This window comes from Calliphora vicina, chromosome 3, assembly GCF_958450345.1.
Source record: "Calliphora vicina chromosome 3, idCalVici1.1, whole genome shotgun sequence".
Classification (NCBI taxonomy): domain Eukaryota; kingdom Metazoa; phylum Arthropoda; class Insecta; order Diptera; family Calliphoridae; genus Calliphora; species Calliphora vicina.
The window spans coordinates 109,801,570-109,825,268 of NC_088782.1; the positions used below are offsets into that span (position 1 = coordinate 109,801,570).

At 31.2% G+C, this 23,699-nt stretch overlaps 4 protein-coding genes across 4 annotated transcripts; all 4 read right to left on the reverse strand.

Moving 5' to 3' along the window:
* Positions 1–2,178: 2,178 nt before the first annotated feature.
* On the reverse strand, positions 2,179–3,645 carry LOC135954723 (sulfotransferase 1B1-like). Its single transcript, XM_065504945.1, has 5 exons — positions 3,235–3,645; positions 3,014–3,143; positions 2,619–2,946; positions 2,458–2,524; positions 2,179–2,383 (listed from the first exon to the last, which is right to left on the reverse strand). The coding sequence occupies exons 1-5, from the start codon at positions 3,561–3,563 to the stop codon at positions 2,248–2,250; spliced, it is 990 nt and encodes a 329-aa protein (XP_065361017.1). The 5' UTR covers positions 3,564–3,645; the 3' UTR covers positions 2,179–2,247.
* Positions 3,646–6,092: 2,447 nt separating this feature from the next.
* LOC135954372 (sulfotransferase 1 family member D1-like) lies at positions 6,093–7,595 on the reverse strand. The gene is made up of 5 exons (XM_065504520.1): positions 7,210–7,595; positions 6,931–7,060; positions 6,546–6,873; positions 6,419–6,485; positions 6,093–6,359 (listed from the first exon to the last, which is right to left on the reverse strand). The coding sequence occupies exons 1-5, from the start codon at positions 7,539–7,541 to the stop codon at positions 6,224–6,226; spliced, it is 993 nt and encodes a 330-aa protein (XP_065360592.1). The 5' UTR covers positions 7,542–7,595; the 3' UTR covers positions 6,093–6,223.
* Positions 7,596–13,579: 5,984 nt separating this feature from the next.
* Positions 13,580–15,250, reverse strand: LOC135954857 (sulfotransferase 1 family member D1-like). The gene is made up of 5 exons (XM_065505099.1): positions 14,879–15,250; positions 14,400–14,529; positions 14,006–14,333; positions 13,870–13,936; positions 13,580–13,804 (listed from the first exon to the last, which is right to left on the reverse strand). The coding sequence occupies exons 1-5, from the start codon at positions 15,211–15,213 to the stop codon at positions 13,669–13,671; spliced, it is 996 nt and encodes a 331-aa protein (XP_065361171.1). The 5' UTR covers positions 15,214–15,250; the 3' UTR covers positions 13,580–13,668.
* A 6,673-nt stretch (positions 15,251–21,923) lies between these two features.
* LOC135954720 (sulfotransferase 1E1-like) lies at positions 21,924–23,699 on the reverse strand. Its single transcript, XM_065504941.1, has 5 exons — positions 22,876–23,699; positions 22,681–22,810; positions 22,291–22,618; positions 22,162–22,228; positions 21,924–22,105 (listed from the first exon to the last, which is right to left on the reverse strand). The coding sequence occupies exons 1-5, from the start codon at positions 23,190–23,192 to the stop codon at positions 21,970–21,972; spliced, it is 978 nt and encodes a 325-aa protein (XP_065361013.1). The 5' UTR covers positions 23,193–23,699; the 3' UTR covers positions 21,924–21,969.

Below are 23,699 nucleotides of genomic sequence, written 5' to 3' on the forward strand. Positions count from 1 at the left end.
GAAATTAAAACATACTTCATGTGATATTAAAAAATTTAATATATATAAAAACTGAATAATCATAAATCCATAAAAACACAGCACTTTAGAAAAAAAAGTTTAAAATATATAAACACAACTTTAAAAAAAAATGTAAGAAAAAATGTTTTAACCTATTTTGTATCAGAATATGTTTTTTAGCAAGAGGAGTTCTTTCACTATAACTTAAATAAGTAAAAAACCTCAATAAACCCGCACGATTTTTTTCTGTATATAGAAGCTGAATGTTCATGTTTTAAGAGCATTTAATGGAATTTACCCGATCTCGAACTGATTTTTTTAAACTCAATCTATATATCGAAAAAACAACAATAATGGAGAACTTCAAAAAAAATCTTAATAAATATTTTCAAACCATTTATCTAAACAAAAATTATTTACTTATGTTCTCAAATACCTGAAGTTGATGGTTCCATTTTAATATTTCTACTTTTAACAGATTTAACAAAAAATATAAGTTCTCGAAATATCACAATTTTCAATTTTAACCACAGCACGCAAAATTTGTAAAAATTATTTGACTTTGACCGCTCACTGCCAATAAAGTAAGTTACTCACAACTGTAATTTTTAGTAATAAAGTTCAGCTTTTGAATTAATCGCCACTTTTGGTACATTTCAACCCTCTGTGCAGCGTTCAGCTGCGCTTTGCATATGAATATTTGCTCATGCTTTTAATTTTATTTTTAGAAAGTCCCGTTAGATTTCCAGCAAAAACCGGTTTGCCCTTAAAAAGATTGGATATTTAAGAGAAATTTTTTTTGGATTTTGTCTAAATATTTTGTGATCGTTTTATTTATTTTTGGCCTATGAGCGGAACCACTGTGCAGTGGCGCCATTTGAGTTTTTTCGTTGCAAAAATCATAACTTTTAAACCAAATGAGATAACTAACAAATGAAATGAGTGTTTGAAAATGGTTCTACGCCTTTCAGGTGCCTACTTATGGGTTAGCAAAGTTGAAATTTGTGGAAAAATCAATTTTATGGTAAGTAAAATAAAATATTTTTAAAATTTTTTAATTTTTTATGTTTCTTTTTATGATTTTTGAAAAAATGTTATTGTATTGTTTTTCACGGTCGTATGATATTTTTGGAACCATGTCTTTTTTCAAAATTTTACTTCAATCTAAAAATGGGGCAAGGACGGGCAGCTGGGAATTTTTGCATTAGGTAAAAGAATAATCAAAGAACTTATTTTGAAAATATGGCAAATATAGAAATTTATAGTTTTTTTTATTTTCCTTCAAAGTTGAGAAATATTGAAAAAATGGATAATTGGTAAATATCGATTTACTTGGACAAATACAAAGTAAACAGTACAATTTTTCTTTATTCTTTTTTAATAAAAAGGTCTATCAATAGAATCAAAAATAATGACGATCCGTTACATAGTTTTCGATATATTTTATCTGAAAGCGAACCAAATTATCTAAAAATGGTCTGTTTTTTTGAAACCTGAAAATCAGTAAACTTTGAAGAGCTATATCTTCTGATTGTAATAAGAGTAGCATATTTGAAATCGTTGGACAATTTACTGTAAAATAGGTTTATACATGAAATTTTAGATTTTTGCAACCCCATTTGTTCTACGGGAGCCACTGTGGAACGGTAACGTTATCCACTACGGAATCGGAATACATGTCTATATTCAAATAATCCAAAAAAGCAATAAATTTAAAACGTTTTTTATCATATTTTGTCATTGCCGGGACTTGTGAATATTTACAACGATAACCAAGGGACTGGTAAAGTATGCAAAATTACCGTTTTTCATATCAGAACCAAATATCTTGACATCCTTCATCACTTCATTCACGAAACCATTGAGAGAGGAGATATTAATATTGAATACCTAACCTCAATTCTAGGCATTTTATCTTTAGTCGTAGGTCTTTACGTAGTTCAGTATTAGCTTCAGTTATAGGTCTTTATACAAAATCAAAATTTTAGCTTAAATCTTATGTTTTTCTGTAGATTAATTCTGAATTCTGTTGCGTGCCTTTATGTAGGTCAACTTAGCGAATTTACCCATTAAAACTGAGAGAATATTCATCATTTTTTAAATTATTTTGTTTTATATTTAACTATCATTCAGACTTATTATTTAACACAAATTGAACTTAAGAATTATTTACAGATATTATTTAATTCACTGCTAGTAACTTAAACACAGGAACACATTGGCGGATTTCAATACCACAATGACACTTTAAAGCTGGCCAAAAATATCTTCTTCCGTTAGGCCATGTTTGCCCAAAAACTCGGCAGTCCATTTATCAATTTTAGCCTGCAATTCAGGGGTTAGTTCGTCCTTGAAAGAGCCAACAATACCACGTCTCATGAATCTAATAAAAAAGTAATAATAAAAATAAAATTTAATAAACAACAAGTTAAAAATAGCTGTTATTTTTAAACTCACTGGAAATCTTGTTTAACACCAGGCATATTATCTTTAAGTAAATAGGTTAAATTGGTTTGTTTGTTTTCTGAAATTAAATTAAAAAGAAAGATAAAGTTAATCTCTAGTGATATTAGAAAAACAATTAAACATTTTTACTGATAACTAAGTCCTTCACTTACCTTTCATATTGCCAAATGATAAATGTTTAATAGTTTTTTCCAATTCTTCCGCTGACAATTGAGGTCTTTCCAAGAAAATGCATAATCTTTTCAAAACTCCCGCCAAATCACGTTTCATTTCTTCATAGGTTACAAAGAATATGAAGGGTTCATTGCGCATTTTCCAAAAGTCCACAATATGAGCCCAGAAATGGGTATAAATGATTTCATTGTTAAGGAAATCATCAACATAATCATGGAAATTATCACCACGCCACATATCCAAGTTCTTGACGAAGTGGAAAGAGGAGACAATGACATCCTTAACATTGCGGGCTACATAAATCATCTGAAATTTTAGGTGAGAAATTAAATAAAACTAATGTTTTTATTAGAAATTTTTCTGAATTAAATACCTTTTGCTTTCTCTCCCATATTTGTAGGGGCACTAGATTGGCAGGCATGTGAGTTTTAATCAAACGGGGACTAGACAATTGTTTGCACATTTCTATGGGACTAGGGGTGCCAGGTACAATGCCATGGAAGCTGCAAAAGAGAAATACACAAACAATCGCTGATATTTTAAACTAATTATGGCATAGAAATTTATGATAAGGTCTTGAAAGTTATTACTCACTCTATAAATGGACTCCTGATCATAACAGCTGCCTCTTTGGACTTTTCGAAATCCAAATTATTCAACAACAACCAGGCACATTCCTGCATCCAAGTAGTGCCACACTTCATAAAAGTCACTATAAAAACATCGTCTTTACGCAATTCAAAATTTAAAATTTCCTCAAAAATGTTATCAAAATGTTCCGGCAACGTACACCAGGTCTCAGACCAATTTTTCTTTAAGGGAATATTTTTGCCCTCGGTGGCATATTGTTTCATGGGATAAGGCAAACGTGCTTTAGAAGCTTCAGTTGTTATAGCACGAGATTTTACAATGTTTTCTGTCATTTTGAAATGTTCACTGTCTTAGGGTTGAGTTGATACTGAACTCATTTCGATTTGTTTTATTTAATATTTAGTTTCTGGTCTTTATGCTGCTGCTTTATTTTAGCTTATCATCTGTTTTCTATTTTTATTTCAAATATTTAGTTAAAACAGCGGAATATTTGTCAAGTTTTGAAGCACGTGTTAGTTTTCGCAGCCAGTTATCTATTTGTTTTAGTACATTGTTAAAAATTTGTTTGTTTTTGTTTTCTTTTATACGTTGTTATCAATTCAAAAATAATATGTGTTAATATGTTTTAGTTATTGTTTTATTAATTAGTTATTCACCAAAACAAAAATGACTATGCAAAATTTATGGTTTTAGGCATTTATGTAGTTAAATTTTATTTTACTATCGTAAGACTTTCTTATGTTAAATTTTAGTATCAGTCACGGATCTTCCATCAATTTAAGCTTTACTCCTAGGTCTTTCTAAAGTTCAATCTGAGGTCGTGTAAAGTTCAATTATAGCTTAAATTGTAGGTGTTAATGTATTTGTATTATACCTTAAATAAGTCTTTCTAAAGTTCAATTTCAGCTTCAATCTTTGTTTTTTCTAAACTCAAATTTTGGTATCCATTGTAGGTATTTCTAAAGCTTTAGTCGCAGGTCTTTATGCAATTCAATTAAATACTCTTTAAGCAGATCAAATTTAGCTTGAATCTTAGGTCTTTCTAAAGCTCAATTTTAGCTTGAATCGTAGGTCTTTCTAAAGTTAAATTTCAGCTTCAATTATATGTCTTTCTAATGTTAAATTTTAGCTTCAATCATAGGTCTTTTTAATGTTAAACTTTATCTTCAATCGTTGATCTTTCTAAAGCACAATTTTATCTTTAATCGTAGGTCTTAATATAGTTAAATTTAAGCTTTAATTGTAGGTTTTTCTGAAGCACAATTTCAGCTTCAGTCGTAGGGGTTTCTAAAGCAAAATGTTAGCTTCAATCGAAGGTTTTTCTAAGGCTTAATTTTAGCTTCAATCACAGGTCTTTCTAAAGTTAAATTTGCGCTTCAATCGTAGGTCTTTCTAAAGTTAAATTTTAGCTTCAATCGTAGGTATTTCTAAGGCTCAATTATATCTTCAATCGAAGATTTTTCTAAGGCTTAATTTTAGCTTCAATCACAGGTCTTTCTAAAGTTAAATTCTAACTTCAATCGAAGGTCTTTCTAAAGTTAAATTTTAACTTCAAACGTAGGTCTTTCTAAAGCTAAGTTTTAGCTTCAATCGAAGGTTTTTCTATGGCTTAATTTTAGCTTCAATGGTAGGCCTTTCTAAAGTTAAATTTGCGCTTCAATCGTAAGTCTTTCTAAAGTTAAATTTTAGCTTCCATCGTAGGTCTTTCTAAAGCTAAATTTTAGCTTCAATCGAAGGTTTTTCTAAGGCTTAATTTTAGCTTCAATCATAGGTCTTTCTAAAGTTAAATTCTAGTTTCAATCGAAGGTCTTTCTAAAGCCAAATATTAGCTTCAATCGTAGATCTTTCTAAAGCCCAATTTTAGCTTCAATCGTAGACCTTTCTAAAGCCCAATTTTAGCTTCAATCGTAGGCCTTTCAAAAGCTAAATTTTAGCTTCAATCGTAGGTCTTTCTAAAGCCGAATTTTAGTGTCAATCGTAGGTCTTTCTAAAGCCAAATTTTAGCTTCAATTGTAGATCTTTCTAAAGCCCAATTTTAGCTTCAATCGTAGGTCTTTCTAAAGCCGAATTTTAGTGTCAATCGTAGGTCTTTCTAAAGCCAAATTTTAGCTTCAATTGTAGATCTTTCTAAAGCCCAATTTTAGCTTCAATCGTAGGTCTTTCTAAAGCCGAATTATAGTTTCAATCGTAGGTCTTTCTAAAGCCGAATTATAGTTTCAATCGTATGTCTTTCTAAATTTAAATTTTAGCTTCAATCGTAGGTCTTTCTAAAGCCGAATTTTAGCTGCAATCGTAGGTCTTTCTAAATTTAAATTTTAGCTTCAATCGTAGGTCTTTCTAAAGCTCAATTTTAGCTTCAATCGTAGACCTTTCTAAAGCCCAATTTTAGCTTCAATCGAAGGCTTTTCTTTAATTAAATTTTAGCTTCAATCGTAGACGTTTCTAAAGCTCAATTTTTGCATCAATCGTAGGTCTTTCTAAACCTCAATTTTAGCTGAATTTGTGGGTCTTTTTAAAGCCAAATCGTAGGTCTTTCTAAACTTAAATTTTAGCTTCAATCGTAGGTCATTCTAAAGTTAAATTTTAGCGTCAATAGTAGGTCTTTATAAAGATAAATTTTAGCTTCAATTGTAGGTCTTTCTAAAGCTCAAATTTAGTTTCAATCATAGGTCTTTCAAAAGCTCAATTTTAGCTTCAATTGTAGGTCTTTCCAAAGCTCAAATTTAGTTTCAATCATAGGTCTTTCAAAAGCTCAATTTTAGCTTCAATCGTAGGTCTTTCTAAAGTTAAATTTTAGCTTCAATCATTGGTCTTTCTGAAGCTCAATTTTAGCTTCAGTCGTAGTAGTTAAATTTCAGTCATAGGTTTTTTGAAAGCTGAATTTTAGCTTCAAACGCAAGTCTTTAATTTATTTTATTTTTTTTAACTACAGAGATTTTTGATTCATTTAAAATTTTATCACAATACGTTTATAATTTAGAGAATCTATATTCTATAATTTGCCAAAAATATCTTCCTCCCTAATGCCGTGTTGGCCTAAAAAGTCAGCAGTCCATTTATCAATTTTAGCTATCAATTCAGGAGTTAATTCATCTTTAAAGGAACCCACTATGCCGCGGCGCATGAATCTGAAAAACAAGAAAAATAGAATCCAAACTTTACTTCTTTAAACTAATTAAAATCTTACTGGAAATCCTCCTTAACACCAGGCATATTTTCCTTAAGCAAATAAGTCAAATTGGTGTTTTTATTTTCTGAAAAGGAAAAAATAAATTTATTAAACATCCAAAAAGTAATTTAAATATTCTACAAACTTTTCATGCTACCAAACGACAAATGTGCCACTGTCTTTTCCAATTCCTGTTGGTTCAATTGAGGCCTCTCTAAGAAATCACAGAGTCTTTGCAAAACTGCTGGCAAATCGCGTTTCATTTCTTCATAGGTTACAAAGAATATAAAGGGCTCATGGCGCATTTTCCAAAAGTCCACAATGTGAGCCCAGAAATGGGTGTAGAGAATTTCATTATTAAGAAAATCTTCTACATATTCTGGGAAACTATTGCCGCGCCACAAATCCAAGTTCTTGACAAAGTGGTAAGACGAGACAATGACATCCTTAACATTGCGGGCTACATAAATCAACTGGTAGTTTGGTTAGTTAATTTTATTACTTTGCTTTAAATATTTTAGTAGGGATACCTTTTGTTTTTTCTCCCATATTTGTAGAGGCACTAAATTGGCAGGCATGTGAGTTTTAATCAAACGGGGACTGGCTAAATGTTTGCACATTTCTATGGGACTGGGAGTGTCAGGCACAATGCCATGGAAGCTGGAATAAAACAAATTAATCAGATATTTGTTTATTTTGTCAAATTCAAACTTTCAACAATTGCAAAATCTTTCAGTTTAATACAGTGATTTTTATTCTTTGAAGTAATCTTCATTAAAACCCTTAAAATCTCTCAAATTTCTACTCACTCTATAAAAGGACTCCTAATCATGACAGCCGCCTCTTTAGACTTTTCAAAATCCAAATTATTCAACAACAACCAGGCACATTCCTGCATCCAAGTAGTGCCACACTTCATAAACGTCACCACAAAAACATCATCTTTACGCAATTCAAAATTTAAAATTTCCTCAAAAACTTTATCGAAATGAGCCGGTAATGTACACCAGGTTTCAGACCAATTTTTCTTTAAGGGTATATTTCTACCCTCGGTAGCATATCTTTTCACCATATAAGGCAATCTAGCCTTGGTGTTTTCACTTTTATGATCTAACGTTTTCAATATATTACGATGCACCATTCTAATGCTGTTGTATTCAATCTTGCACTTCTAATCTCTCATTGACAACTGAAATTTCAACTTCTGAAATTTTTAACAAGTGAATTTAGAAACAGTCTTTGTTATTTATCAGTAATTTTAAATGTTTTTAATTATTTTTATTTTTATAATAAGAATAGAAAATGAACTAAATAAAAAAAGAGCTGTGATAAGATTGGTTTATAGGGGACAATACTGTCAAGTCATTGTTGTTGACATACATTTGCTGTTTTCTTTTCCAAAAACTGTATTTTTAGGGCCCAAAATGCTATCAGTTTTGGCAAACGTGATTTGCGTGGAAATTATAAAAAAGCACGAGTAATGATTATTTGAAAATAAACTAGAATAAAACTATTGTTTACATTTAAAATTTTAGTTATAAGATAGATAAGCATATAAGTTTAGTGTGAAGGCCAGTTTTGATTTGTAACTTAAAATTATCTTCGAATTGTGTAAAATGTAAAGAGCTTTGGAGAGCTGTTTAGTTAGTTTAATAAATAAAAATAATTCAAGAGCTTGACCGGCCCTTTTCTATTTTAAATACTAAGTAATTTGAAGGTTGCTCGTACACAGGCCTTGATTTTTATACCCTACACCACCAAACGGGGTATTTGTGCTGTTTGTAACGCCCAAAAATATTATGCCAAAACCAATCTTAAAGTTTAACGATGTCCGTTCGTTTGGCCAGCTAAATAAATTGGTTAAAATAGCTCAATTATTTCACCTAGCCCCCATAAATATGTGAGGAGATGCAGAACAAAAGGTACTTTTTCGCACATTTAAATTTTTTGGGTAAATGTCCCCTTAAAAAAACTGCATGAACCTGGAAATGGTAACAAGTTTCTTACTTATCAATAAACTGGTGCATATTCCTATAAACGTACTTAATATTTTTCAGTACACCACCATAGTGTGGAATAATATTAGCCTAACACCCACTACCGATCGACTTAGAATCACTTTCTGAGTCGACTAAACGATGTCCGTCCGTCCGTCCGTCCGTCTGGTCGGCTGGCTGGCTGGTCCGAAAATCACTTAAAAATATAAATTATTGAAATTTTAAAAGAAAAATGTTTCTGCTCTTTTACTTAGTGTAGGGTATTATACTTACTTATATAGATACCATACTTTCTTACTTGTTTTATATAATAGATGTTTACAAAAAAGCCCAATAAGTCGATCGTATGTATGCTTTTGTGACGGTGTGTATATGCTTCTAAGACTTGCATTATTCAATAAATGCCTGAGTTATTTTAACGATGCACAGTGGTATATAAAAACAAGTAAGAAAGTATGGTCGGTCAAGCCCGACCATATAATACCCTACACCAAGTAAATGAGTAAAAATATTTTTCTTTAATCAATAATTTATATTCATGAGTGATTTTCGGAAGTGGGCCTTATATGGGAGCTATGACCAATTATGGACCGATCGCCTTGAAATTAGGTCGTGTGATTTATGTCTATATTAAATTTAACTATGTTGAATTTTATGTGTATACCAACATTTTTAAGCGATTTATGCACGTTAAAGTGATTTTCGGAAGCGGGTCTATATGGGAGCTATGACTAATTATGGACCGATCGTAACAAAATTTGGTGACATGAATTTTGTGTATATAAAACTTATTTGGAGCGGAATTTGTGGAGATACATATATAAATTAAACATTTATGACCGATAAAGTCCAATTTCGGGAGGACATTTGTATGGGGGCTAGGTGAAATAATGGACCGATTTCAGCCAGTTTCAATAGGCTTGGTCCTTGAGTCGAAAAAATAATATGTATCAAATTTCATCGAAATATCTTCAAAATTGCGACCTGTACTCTGCGCACAAGGTTTACATGGACAGCCAGCCAGCCAGCCAACCAGACGGACGGACGGACGGACATCGCTTAATCGACTCAGAAAGTGATTCTAAGTCGATCGGTATACTTAAAGGTGGGTGTTAGACTAATATTTTTGGGCGTTACAAACATCTGCACAAACGCATAATAGCCTCCCCACTATGGTGGTGTGGGTATAAACGGAGTGAAATAAATCTGTAACTTCTAAACGGTTAGTCCGGTTAAAATGAACTTACACATGCAGAAAGAGGAAGAGTTTAAGAGTTTAATTTTTGAGTTTGGACCTCATGTGATCAACACGAGCGCGACCAGGGCTACCCAAATTGAGATACTTCCGGTATGTTTAGAAAAAAGTACCATAAATAGTGTTTTATGGTACCAGAATTTCAAAGTCTTTTTATTTCTCATAGAAAAACATTTTATTTGAAAGTTAAAATTAAAAAAAAAAAAAAACATTTTAATTATTTTTCCTTCACTTTCACGCAAAAACCCGTGTTTACCAAAAAGCACCAAAAAAGCTTAATAATTAACCAAAATGCCTCAAAACTATTCAGACTTAAATAAAATGTAACAAAAGAAATATTTTTAATATCCAAAGTTAATTTTTGTTTGACAATTATCAGTTTTCCAAAAAAAGTACCAAAATGGGGAATTTTTGGTATCAACTGAATAGTTGCTCAAAATGCCGTTAGACTTCTTTAGAAATAAAAAATGTAGTTAAACTAATATTTTTAATACCTTCTTCGGCAATATTCATACATTTAAAATAAATTTGCAAAATGTACCAAAACAAGAAGTGCCTATAACACATTTATAGTATTTTTCCTTAATTTTTAGAACAAGAAATATATTTTCCAAAAAAGTACCAAAAATGCTTACAAAAGGTACCAAACTTTCATGTTTACCAAAAGGTACCAAATGGCGTTAGATTATTTTTGGAATATACGAAAAAACGTTAAAAATGTTTGAAAGGGGCAAGGTTTGTGCAGCTTCACAAGAGTAAGTATTAGCTTTTTATACCCTCCACCTCCATCAGTGGTGAATGAGGGTATATATAAGTTTGTCATTCCGTGTGTAACATTGAGAAATATTCATCTGAGACCCAACAAAGTATATATATTATTGATCCTTATGAAATTCTAAGTCGATTGTGCCATGTCCGTCTGTCCGTCCGTCTGTGTAAAACACGCTCACGTCCAAAATACGCAAACAAACTTAGTAGAGTTGCAAGAAAAATGTTTATTATTGTCCTAAGCAGTTTGGTATTGAAAATCAGCCAAATCGATATAGTGGAATCAAAGTTATGAATTAAAATGTGGGACAACCTCAAAAAAAAAATTTATAATTTTCACATATTTTTGGTCATATTTGTACATATATTGCAGCTAATATCATAAAATTTTGCACTCGTTACTTTTATGATAAAAGGAGTAACTCTGGTGAAAATTATAAGAATCGGTCCAAGATTTCTCCTAGCCCCCATACAAATATCTTCCCGAAATATGGTTCTATGGTCTATAAATGCCTACAGAATAAGAATATCCACATGAAATTCAGCAAAAATAAGTTTCGTGGTAAAAGAAATTATATTACAAAATTGTTCGTGGATCGGCCCATATTTGACTATAGCCCCCATATAAAGTACACTTCCGAAAATCCCTTAAATAAGCATAAATGTCTTATAAATATCGCTATCAAGTTGAAATTCCACATGAATAATCCCCATATATACCAAAATCGCTGTACCTAATTCTGTGAAGATCGGTCGATAATTGCTTATAGCTCCCATATAAGGACCACTTCCGAAAAACACAATAACCTACATAAATATCTAAAAAATATCAATATCAAAACAAAATTTCACACAGATTCGTAGTTTATATTTAGAAATCATAGTACTGGATTTTGTGAATATCGGTCCATATTTGACCATAGCTCCCATATAAGGTCCACTTCCAAAAATCAGTTAAGTACTCATAAATCTCTTATAAATACATTTATCATGCTAAAATTCGACAAAAATTATAATCATACATATAGATATCACTATACCAAATTTTATGCAGATTGGCCGATAATTGGTCATAGCTCCCCTACAAGGCCCATTTCCGAAAGAAGATATTAACCTTAAAAAGTATTAAAAACACATCGATATCAAAATGAAATTACACACAGATCAGTAATTTGTATCCAGTAATCATATTTCTGGATTTTGTGAATATCGGTCCATATTTAACCATAGCTCTCATATAAGGTCCACTCCCGAAAATCACTAAAATCCTCATAAATTTCTTACAAATATAGTTATCAGGTTGAAATTCAAAACAAATTTATTCAATACATAAAAAAAAATCGATGTACCAAATTTTATGATGATAGGCCCATAATTGGTCATAACCTCCATATAAGAACTACTTCAGGAAAACTCACTAACCTGCACAAATATCCGTAAAAATCTATACTGAACCAAAATTTTACACCGATCAGTAATTTGTATCCAAGAATCGTACTACAAGATTTTTTAAATATTGGTCCATAATTCGCCATAGCTCCCATATAAGGTGTACTCTTGTTAATAGCGTTGTTTATATGAAATTCTTCAAAAATAGCTCTTAAATACTTAGGACCATAATAGGTCATAGCATCCATATATTAAACCAAAATAGTACACAGATCAGTAATTTGTATTCAAAAATCATAATACTGAATTTTGTGAATATTGTGAATATTGGTCCATAATTGGCCACAGCTCGCATATAAATACATAAAAATCACGTTAAAATATTTTATGACAATCGAATCATAATTTCCACAACCAAATATTTTAAATTTGTCTAAATATATTTGTATATACTCTGTTTCTTCACTTGAGGTTAAAAAAGAAAAAGGTTGATCCAAACGTATTAACTAATTATTAAGTATATAAATTGTTAAATTTTTAAATTGTTAAATTGCTGAATTAGATACAATTTTGTGTACATTTGAAATAAAATATTTTCTGCGTAAACTAGTCTTTCTAGCAATTGTTATATTATTTCAGTTTTTATACCATCATATTTAGGTTGAGGGTATTTAAGATTCGGCACGGCCGAATATAGTACTCTTACTTGTTTTACAAATATTTTGTTGTTAGTCAAAATCTTCGGACTTGAAGATTTATATTTTACTAAACTTAAATAAAAAACCGTAAAAAGATCAAGCAAAATTAAAAAAAAAATCAATCAATAAACCTTAATATCTCTTCAATTAATAGAGATAACCTTAGTTTTTGTAGGTCTTCTCAAGGACTATTTATATTTTAAGTTTCAGCTTATTCGGATCATAAATGGATTTTTGGCCTTTTTATAGCCTTCACCTTCGTGAGAAGAGTATATATAAGTTTGTCACTCCGTTTGAAATTTCCACAATATAATTTTCCGACTCTATAAAGTATATATATTCTGGATCCTTATAGATAGCGCAGTCGGTTAAACCATGTATGTCTGTCTGTCCGTATATCTGTCTGTTGAAATCAATTTTCTGAAGATCCCAGATATCTTCGGGATCCAAATCTTCAATAATTCTGCCAGACATGCTTTCCAGAAGTTTCCTATTTAAAATCAGCAAAATCGGTCCACAAATGGCTGAGGTATGAGGAAAAAACCAGAACAACCTCGAATTTTGAGCTGTATCTGGATTACTCAGTCATTAATTTAGACAATATGGATATCTAATGAGAGATATTTCAAAGACCTTTGCAACGACGTATATAAGACCATAGTAAGTTGGACCTACAATGGGTCAAAATCGCAAAAAAATTTTCCAACAAAAAAAAATTTATTTAAATCAAAAAATTTTTTTTAAATCAAAACATTTTTTTTTAAATTTTAAAATTTAAATAACAATTCGAAAAAATTTTAAATAACAATTCAAAAAAAAATTTTTTCTAAAAAATTAAAAAAAAAATAAATTTTGTTTACCTAAAAATATTTAATATTTGTATTTTGAAGTATAATTTGGTGATTCGGCACAGCCGAATATAGCTCTCTTACTTGTTTTAAAAAAATTTAAGGGACATGCACTGACCCCCATTAGCGCTAGGAACTCAAAAACATTCATCATTGATATAGATTATTGATACTCGTATCAATCAAATTCTGCACATTATTTTTTGAAAACATAAAATTCCAGATTTGATTATTTTTTTCATTTAATTTATCTTATGTGTATTTAATACTAACTATTAACAACATTTTCAATTAATTATAATACTATTGAGACTTAAAGTTTACCAAAAATATCCTCTTCCTTCAAACCATGCTGACCTAAAAAGTCAGCAGACCATTTGTCTATTTTCGCAATCAACTCGGGGGTAAGTTCGTCTTTAAAGGAACCCACAATACCGCGACGCATGAATCTAAAAAGAAAAGCAATTAAAACCTCGACTATATTCTTTAAAATTTTGAGATAGAAAAAACTTACTGAAAATCTTCCTTAACGGCAGGATTGTCACCCTTCAGTAAATAGGTTAAATTGGTTTTCTTATTTTCTGTTAAAGAAATTAAAAGAAACATTGCCATTGTAAAATCTAAAAAAGTCTTCAAATAATTTCACTTACTTTTCATGCTATCAAATGTTAAATGTTGCAATAGCCCTTGCATTTCCTCTTTTGTCAGTTGAGGTCTCTCCAGAAAGCTACACAATCTTTGCAAAACATCTGACAAATCACGTTTCATTTCCTCATAGGTAACAAAGAATATAAACGATTCATGGCGCATTTTCCAAAAGTCCACTATATGAGACCAGAAGTGGGTATAAATGATTTCATTGTTTAGAAAATCTTCAACATAATCTTGGAAATTGTCACCATGCCACATTCCCAAGTTCTTGACGAAATGAAAGGACGATACAATAACATCTTTGACATTGCGGGCCACATAAATTATCTAGACACAGGAGAGGGGGAATTTGTTTTAATAAAAGTGATTTTTCTTAAACTCTGTTAAATTTACCTTTTGTTGCTTTTCCCATATTTGAAGAGGTAATAAGTTGGCCGGTAAATGAGATTTGATTAGACGTGGACTGGGTAATTTTTCAATTAACTCAACGTGATTTTGTAGACCAGGCAAAATGCCATGGAAACTGAAAGAAATAATTCATAATTTTAATAATATTTATATTGAATTCTAAACATATCAGTCTTATTATAGTTTTAATGTTTTGATAACTGAGTTAGGTCTAACTCAGTTGTTAAAAACCTAAGTGATGCGAATGTATTAGTTAAGTGATTCTGAGTCGAGAGAAGAGAGAGAGAGTTTCCTCGGAAACTCTCTTTCAAAGACCTAACTCAGTTGTCAAAAGCCTAAAACTATAATGTTTTAGTAAAGTGATTTTGATTTAAGTGAAGACTAATATTTTTAGGCTGTTTGTAACGCTGAATCCTAACTGATTATTATAACTCCAACTGTAATGCATTTCTTTTAATACTCACTCCAGAAAAGGACTCCTTATCATCACCACCTCTTCCTTTGATTTCTCATAATCCAGATTATTCAACAGCAACCAGGCACACTCTTGCATCCAGGTAGTGCCACACTTCATAAACGTCACCACAAAAACATCATCCTTTCGCAATTCCAAATTCAAAAACTGATCACTAACTGTCTCAAAATGTGCCGACAAAGTGCACCAGCTCTCCGACCAATTCTTCTTCAAGGGAATATTTTTACCCTCCGTGGCATACTTTTTCATGGGAAATGCTATTCTAGCCTTAGAGGCTTCACTGACATGTTCCAGTGATTTCAAAACGTTGCCAGCAGCTACCATATTGAAAGCCAGTGTTTCACTCTTCGAATATCTCAAGCAACTAAGTAATTACAAAGAATAGTTTCTTTCTTTTAATCATTTAAATGTCACAATATGACCGTGATTAGATTAGCGGTATCAATTATTATTTAATTTGCCAAACTCATCGCACAAACGGTATCAGTTTTGGCAAACGTGTTTCGAAAATAAAACACGAGTATTAAGATTTTATGTCAGTGGAACTAAATAAAAATAAAAAAAAACTATTTTATTGTTTGTTTGTATTTTAGGCTGTGATAAGAAAACCAAAATATCTGGAATCTGTTACAGTTTTAAAATAGTTTATTATCAAAATTGATAGAGGAATAAACACAGTATTTAGTGGGCTGTTTAGTAGATTAGGACAAGATTATAATATTAGTCCAGGTAAAGTTCTGAAAGAATTATTATTTAAGATTTAAAAATACTGCAGAAAACTTTAAGTTTCTTTCAAAAACTTTAGGCTAAAGACTCAAATTATAAATGGAAATTTTGAGGACTTAAAAGTTTCTTTATAAAACTTTTAAGATTCCAGCCTCTCAAGACCCACACTAAGAAACCATTAGCTATAAACTCAAATAATTTAAAGGTCTAATAACACTGATTCCATAGGAATTGGGGCAAAACATCGGGAAGATACTGATTTACTTTATTTAAAATTACTTAGTTTTTATAACAAGGACTCCAGGGACTCAATTTCCAATTTATATTTTTTTAAAAAAATTTTTGCAATATAAATTTTGTATTGTTTTAGTTAATATTGAAGTAAACTTAAGCCGCCGCCATAATTTTACGCCGTCAAACGCTGCCATAAAACACGATCGGCACAGCTGTATAAATTTGAGAAGGAACGCAGAAATTGAAACAACAGGGTGATATAGAAAACAAAAGTTTTAAATATTATTCGGTGTGCAACATTGAAAAATATTCAGTTAGAACCCTATAAATATAAATATTCTAGATCCTTATGAAATTCGAAGTATATTTAACTATATATATTAGGGTGGGTCAATCTGTTCGGGTGAGAAAAACCGTGACAGGCGTATAGCAAAATTGGAATCTATTCAAAATTCAAAGAAAATTTCCAAAAGAAAGTATGGGTCTAAAATTAAAACCTAGCTCCAGCCGAGAGACATAAAGATTTAAGATTTTACTCTGCTACAAAATAACACTTTTTTATATGAAAATCTATTACTTTATGTAGACAAAAATGAGACATTACTTGTTAAAATTGGTTTATATTTGAAAAAGTTATTAAACTTTTTCAAAAAAGGTTCAAATTTTACTTTGTAAATTAAAAATTGTACTAAATTTTTTTTTTTATTTTTATTCATATGCGCTGTGTTAGAAAATACTAAAAAAGGTGTTAATGAAAAGTTGAATAACTTTTACAATTTTCATCCGATTTGAATAACTATAACTATGTATTGTTAAGAACTAAATTTCCTTTATACATTGGTATACATTTTTATAAACTTTCATATCAAAATAAGAAATGAAAAGCGACTAAAATCAAAATTTCTTAACTGTGTATTTTGTTAAGAAATATATTATATGATATTGAAAATCTGCAAAATTGGTCCAGTAGAGAAACAGTTTTGAATTAAAGTTTAAGACAACCTCTAAACAAGTTAATGTTTCACACATATCGAGCCCTTAGCGCCAAATTATCGTAAGCGACATTTTTAAAATTTTTGTTTTATTGCAGAAATTAAAATTTTATGGACCGACTGATGTTTTAGCGTTCTCAGAATATCAACATTGTTAATAACATCAAAAATATAGGGGGTAAGATTTTATCGTAAGTCAATGTTTATATTTTAGAGTAAACAAATTTTATCGTAAGCGACACACAGTGGTATAGAAAAAAAAGAGGGAAATAAATCTGTAACTTCTAAATAGTTAGATTGGTTTGAATGAAATTTCACGTGCGCAAAGAAGAAGTGTTGTCGAGTTCAAGTTTTGAACGTGGATCTCATGGGCACACCAGGGGCGCGACCAAGGGCCCTCAAATTAGGACACCTCGGGTATGTTACATTTTTAAAACGATATTATTTCTTGGTTTGAGTTCCCATTTCAAAAAAATTACACACATAAAATCTTTTCATCGAGTGCTACAAAAAACCTAGTCGGACTTATCAATTATCTATTATAGCTTAGGAGATATTCGCATTTGAAAATTAAATTTTCAAAATTTTTACCCACCCTACTCCAGTTTTTTGATAACAGCGTATCCAAATATTTCCCGATTCTCTCCAGTTTTCCTTTGTTGGACTAACAACGCATGTATGTGTCAAATGGAAAAAGAATTGTTTAAAAATGATGACTTAGTCCAAAGTTATATGCCTTTGAATTTAAAAAAATTTTAAAAAGCAATTTTTCGCTATTTTTTTGGTTAAAAAGAACTATTTTCTTTTTAAGTTATCGCAACAAATGTCTAAGAGGATGTATAAGGAATTTCTACTTTCTGAAAGCTTAGTCTTCATAAAATATTTTAAAGGAAAACCAATGTCAAAATTGTTGTTACCGAGGGGACCAGATCCTTTCAAAAAACACCTATTTTTTATATAAAATAAATATTTAGGCCAAAAATTCTCAAATCGCGTATCCGATATCCAAAATATAGTAAACGATTACAGGTGGCTCAATATGTTTCTAATTATTTTGTAAAGGGTCCCGATAACCCCGACCCTGATATGGATATTATAGCCAAAAAACTAAAAATTACCATTTTTGGAATTTTTCAACACTTTTTTGGGAATTGCGGGATTGGTGATAATAAATTTCAAAATTGGTTTTTATTTTTCCATATTAAATAGAAAAGTCTACATAACTGTGAAATTTCATTAAAAACTATTGATAAATAAAAATTTAATTTGAATTCGAAAAATTTATATCTATGCAAAAATTCAATAAAAAACATTTTTTGTCATATTTTTCTATAAAGTATTCCATGAATTTTTAATTGTCAAAAGTTATAAATATTTTTGAAAAATAGACAAATAGCTTGAACGAAATTATATTATATCGCATCATAACATTTTTAATTCTATGTAAAAATTTCAAAATAATCAAAAAAAACCTTCTCCTGTAAAATTTGTGTTTTGTCGCTTACGATAATTTGGCGCTAAGGGCTCGATATGATTGTGTTATTTTTTACGTAATATATTGTAGATAATTCAATGAAATTTATTTCAGATTACTATTTCTCAGAACTTAATTACATCGGTCAAAAGTCCAATTTTTTTGTTAACACCGTTTTTTTAAAATTGAATCCATTGAATAGTAAACATTTTGAAACTGTGGTCGCCAAAAAATAGATACAAATATTGGTAATTGTTTATATTTTATGTTATATTTATAAATAACTAGCTGAATCAGGTCCACGTTGGTGGCCCTTAGAAAACATCTGTTTTATATTGCATCTCGATTTTAATATACAGTGTCGGACAAAGTCGGTGATCCAACCTTCAATGTTAATACATGTGGTTGCATTCCGGCTGATTCCAATGAATTCGAAAATTCAGTAGGATAATTGACGGCTTGCTTATTCTTCGTTCATTACTGTGTCAATCGATTTGCATATTATTGTTTCGCCAGGCACTTTCAATTGAATTTTGCCATTGAGCTTGTTAACATAAAAATTGCACGTTCCCACAGCCAATCCGAATTTTTGTAGTCGGTTGTAAGACTTGGGACTTTTTCCAGTATGACTTCTACTTTTTCACGAAAGAAAATTTTTGAAGAATGCGTAAAAACTCCCAAAATACATTGCGAAAAAAAATTGGTTTTTTTATAATCGTTTATATATTTGAACTCATTTTTTATATGATTCATAAGTGAGAAGTGAAACCAACGTGATTTATTAATTTTGTCCAGTTAGATTTGTACACTGTGCAACGGCATGAAAATTCATTTGCATTTGGCAGAAGTTCGGGAACGAAATCTCATTTGTGACGGGATCAATTTTAATTTTTACATTTCCGATGTACAACAATTGTTTTGAGAATGTTTTGACAGAAGGGTATTGCAGAAAATGCACACGCTTGTTCGTTGATAGCGTTCGGCTTCTGTAGCTTTATTTCCAGTGAAATGAATTGAAAGGAACTACTTATCATCATTGGGAAGCAATGATACAATTCTGTGGATTTGAACATTAAAGGTTGGCATGAAGCCGACGTCATTTAAAAGCATGAGTTGCTCTTTTGGATATTTTGAAAGAAGTGCTTGAAAAAAGCAGCTCAGGCGGCTCAATAATTGGTAGCATAATACATTTACCGTTCGAACAGCACAGTCTCGGGGATGCCTTAGGGAACTTCATAACGCTGCAATGTTTGTTCACTGTGCCATTCAGTACCTCCTTGTGATTCCTGTAGTCATCATACTTATTGTAATAAAATGCCGGCAACTTTAAATCGATTCATTCTCTTGATCGAGCCATTCGGGAGCGATTGGCTTCCAGTCTTTCGATATGCTGTTAAGGTGTCTCTGCAGCTCTCGAGAGTCCATACGGAACATACATACACACATCCATTTTTATATATAGATTATGGAGCTAGTGGTATAATGTGCAAAATTGATGTTTACACGCCCCTCCGTCCACAAACCGAAGACTCAACAAGTAAGAAAGTATGGTCGGTCAAGCCCGACCATATAATACCCTACACTAAGTAAAAGAGCAAAAACATTTTTCTTTTAAAATTTCAATAATTTATATTTTTGAGTGATTTTCGGAAGTGGGCCTTATATGGGGGCTATGTTCAATTATGGACCGATCACCATGAAATTAGGTCGTGTGATTTATGTCTATATGAAAGTTTACTGTGTTGAATTTTGTGAGTATAACAACATTTTTAAGCGACTTATGCACGTTAAAGTGATTTTGGGAAGCGGGTCTATATGGCAGCTATGACTAATTATGGACCGATCGTAACAAAATTTGGTGACATGTATTTTGTATATATAAAACTTATTTGGAGCGCAATTTGTGGAGATACATTTATAAATTAAACATTTATGAACGATAAAGTCCAATTTCGGAAGGACATTTGTATGGGGACTAGGTGAAATAATGGACCGATTTCAGCCAGTTTCAATAGGCTTGGTCCTTGGGTCGAAAAAATAATATGTACCAAATTTGATCGAAATATCTTCAAAATTGCGACCTGCACTCTGCGCACAAGGTTTACATGGATAGCCAGCCAGCCGACCAGACGGACGGACGGACATCGTTTAATCGACTTTAAGGTGGCTGTTAGACTAATATTTTTGGGCGTTACAAACATCTGCACGGTGTAGGGTATAAAAATATACTTTTGCACCCGTCTGGACCCATCTGTAGAACACTTTTTCCAATTGAATGAAATTACTTTCAACATTTTTTCTAATTTTATTTTACCTGTTCATTAGGGCTATAACCAAAATTTGGCCCTAGCACCACGCGATGGCAAATATTGTGTTATTTACGATAACATTTTTTTCGGGTCATTCTGGAAAAAAACAGTTTTTTAAAGACAAAATTTTGCTGAAATTTTTATTACTTTTTTATAGTAAAACAGCGGATTTGTTTCCGTTACCGAAATTATTTCCAAACTTCTTCCAAGCGTTTTGTGGGTGAAGTTTTTTGACTACCACGAAAAAGTAATATGTACCATTTTTTTAAATAACTTTCAATGATCTATTCAACTATGTTAGGGTCATTTTGATATTTGCAAAAAAAAAAATTATCTACCCTGTTAGATTACAAGTCGAGATCTCCACCTCAGGTTAGGAAAATTTCATACAGCTTGTAACTTGTACAAATATAGACAGACTTCAATGAATAAAACTTTGTGGTAGAGCAGATGGAATGGTAAATAAATTTTAGGTTATTTCACTAAGTAACTATTAGAAATAAATGGATGTTTCTAGAAAAATAGTTGAGCATCCACTACATTTGCGAAAAACAAAAATAAAGTCATATTAAAAACGAAAATTACAATAGTGAAAAAACAGGAGTTTCTTTACCTTCTCCTGTTTTACGACCATAAGACTATTTGGATAAAAGTAATCATTTCGTCTATTTAGCGCCAAAAAACATATTTTGAAATTAAAACAAACAAATTTTTTTTTAAACGGATTTACTGGAATTTTTTTAATTATTCAATATTTTTGTGTTTGGACATCGGTGTCTCCGTGGTCGTCAAAGGGTTAAATGTAACAAGTAATGTTTCTCACCTTATGTTCTAACGTGGTGGTCAAAAATTTAATTTTCTAAAAGCCTATATCTCCTTTACAATTCGTTCATACATAATTTTGCTGTCGAACTACTAGTTTAGAAGATTCACATTTATTACCACCTTTTTGCAATTGGCTCTCGCTTGAAAAACTCTGAAACGCTAATAATTAATGTGAATTAGTCATAGCTCCCATATAAGGCTCTATTCCGAAAATCATTCATGCAAATAAATTATAGTGTAATTTATTATATGGTAGGGCTTGACCCACTGCATAGTATGAAAGGTGACGTGACATAGTGTAACGTGTCATAAATTTCCCATTTTTATTTCACTTAAGTGATTTTTCCATTTAAAAAAATCAAGACTGGAGGGTATCCAGGGGCAAAATAGGATGACGGTACATAAACTCGGTGACATAAAAATTAGCAAAAGATTCGACATAATCATTCTTACTTGTTATTAAACTTATATTTAATGAAACACAAACTAACTTATTTCTAAATGACTTAAATAATCAGTCTTAAATGTTACCAAAAATATCCTCTTCCTTTAGACCATGCTGGCCCAAATAGTCAGCAGACCATTGATCAATTTTAGCAATTAACTCGGGAGTTAGTTCATCTTTAAAAGAGCCCACAATGCCGCGTCTCATGAATCTAAAAAACAATAACAATAAATTCAATTCATATTCTTAATAAAAATAGCAACTTACTGAAAATCTTCATTGACAGCGGGGCTGGTATGCCTCATAAAATCAGTTAAATTGGTTTGTTTATTTTCTGGAGTTTAAAAAAGAATTAATTAAAGGTACTCAAAAATCAAGAATTATAACTATTCATACCTTTCATACTATCAAATGATAAATGTTTTAAAAGGCCCTCCATTTCCTCTTTAGTTAATTGAGGTTTATCCAAGAAAGTACTAAGTCTTTTTAGTACCTGCTCCAAGTCACGTTTCATTTCTTCATAGGTTACAAAGAATATGAAGGGCTCATTGCGCATTTGCCAAAAGTCCACAATATGAGACCAGAAATTTGCATAAAGTATTTCATTGTTAAGGAAATCTTCCACATAATCTGAGAAATTATCACCACGCCACATGCCCAAGTTTTTGACGAAATGGAAAGAGGACACTATGACATCCTTGGCATTGCGGGCCACATAGATAATCTGATAGGATTAAGAAAGAATTATTTAGTATTCTAAATATAGTTTATGTGGTGGACATTAACCTTTTGTTTCTTCTGCCAAATTTGTAGAGGCAATAAATTGGCGGGTAAGTGGGATTTAATGAGACGTGGACTGGTTAAGTTTTTGCACAATTCTATGTGATTTTGTATAAAAGATGCCAAACAGTGATATCTGAAATATATACATGGTTTTTATTGATATTACTGGATATTTTTCTTAAATAAATTTCCACTCACTCTAAATAAGGACTTCTTATCATAACCGGCGCCTCTTGCGCTTTCTCATAATCCAAATTATTCATTAACAACCAGGCACACTCCTGCATCCAGGTGGTGCCACACTTCATATATGTCACCACAAAGACATCATCTTGCCTTAATTCGAAATTTAGAATTTCTTCCGAAATACTTTCATAGCGTTCCGTAAATGTACAAACGGTTTCGGACCAATTTTTCTTTAAAGGAATATTTTTTCCCTCCGTGGCATACTTTTTCATGGGAAATGGCGATCTAGCCTTGGAGGCTTCACTGTTATGCTCTAAAGTTTTCAACATGTTGGTTGAGAGCTATTACTTTCACTTTTAGAATCTATGAAGCAACTGGATTTTTTACTTTTAAAGGTGATATAATTTATTTAAATGAGGAAATTTCAAGTTCTTTTGAGGTATTTTTTTGGCGTACTTATGTTTGGGATGCGATAAGATTAGGTTCCTACAATCTAGGGTAGTAAATAATTTGTATAGACCGTATTCAAAAAAAAAGCAATATCAAGTAAGAAAGTTTAGTCGGTCAATCATGACTTTTTAATAAACTACACCGAGTATATGAGTAAATTATGGAGCGATCGCAAACTTATTTAGTACCATGATTTCTGTACATATAAAACTTATTTGAGTTAAACTTTATATCGACATTAATACTTGTAAACTATTTGTGCAAGTGATTTTCAGAAGTTGGCCTTAAATGGGAGCTATGACTAGTTATAGACCCATGGATGTTTACAAGGACAATCAGCCATGGACGTCTTTAAAACGTCTCAGAAAATGATTATGGATCGATCG

Bases quoted from the DNA above. Each gene is read 5' to 3' on its own strand.
- LOC135954723 (XM_065504945.1), bottom strand. From the start codon at position 3,563: ATGACAGAAAACATTGTAAAATCTCGTGCTATAACAACTGAAGCTTCT. The intron at 2,947-3,013 runs GTATTTAATTCA...CTAAAATTTCAG, and splicing joins TATGGGAGAGAAAGCAAAAG to ATGATTTATGTAGCCCGCAA. The intron at 2,525-2,618 runs GTAAGTGAAGGA...ATTTAATTTCAG, and splicing joins ATCATTTGGCAATATGAAAG to AAAACAAACAAACCAATTTA.
- LOC135954372 (XM_065504520.1), bottom strand. From the start codon at position 7,541: ATGGTGCATCGTAATATATTGAAAACGTTAGATCATAAAAGTGAAAAC. The intron at 6,874-6,930 runs GTATCCCTACTA...CCAAACTACCAG, and splicing joins TATGGGAGAAAAAACAAAAG to TTGATTTATGTAGCCCGCAA. The intron at 6,486-6,545 runs GTTTGTAGAATA...TTTCCTTTTCAG, and splicing joins GTCGTTTGGTAGCATGAAAA to AAAATAAAAACACCAATTTG.
- LOC135954857 (XM_065505099.1), bottom strand. From the start codon at position 15,213: ATGGTAGCTGCTGGCAACGTTTTGAAATCACTGGAACATGTCAGTGAA. The intron at 14,530-14,878 runs GTGAGTATTAAA...TATTTCTTTCAG, and splicing joins ATAAGGAGTCCTTTTCTGGA to TTTCCATGGCATTTTGCCTG. The intron at 13,937-14,005 runs GTAAGTGAAATT...TTTCTTTAACAG, and splicing joins AACATTTGATAGCATGAAAA to AAAATAAGAAAACCAATTTA.
- LOC135954720 (XM_065504941.1), bottom strand. From the start codon at position 23,192: ATGTTGAAAACTTTAGAGCATAACAGTGAAGCCTCCAAGGCTAGATCG. The intron at 22,811-22,875 runs GTGAGTGGAAAT...TATATATTTCAG, and splicing joins ATAAGAAGTCCTTATTTAGA to ATATCACTGTTTGGCATCTT. The intron at 22,106-22,161 runs GTAAGTTGCTAT...ATTGTTTTTTAG, and splicing joins GCTGTCAATGAAGATTTTCA to ATTCATGAGACGCGGCATTG.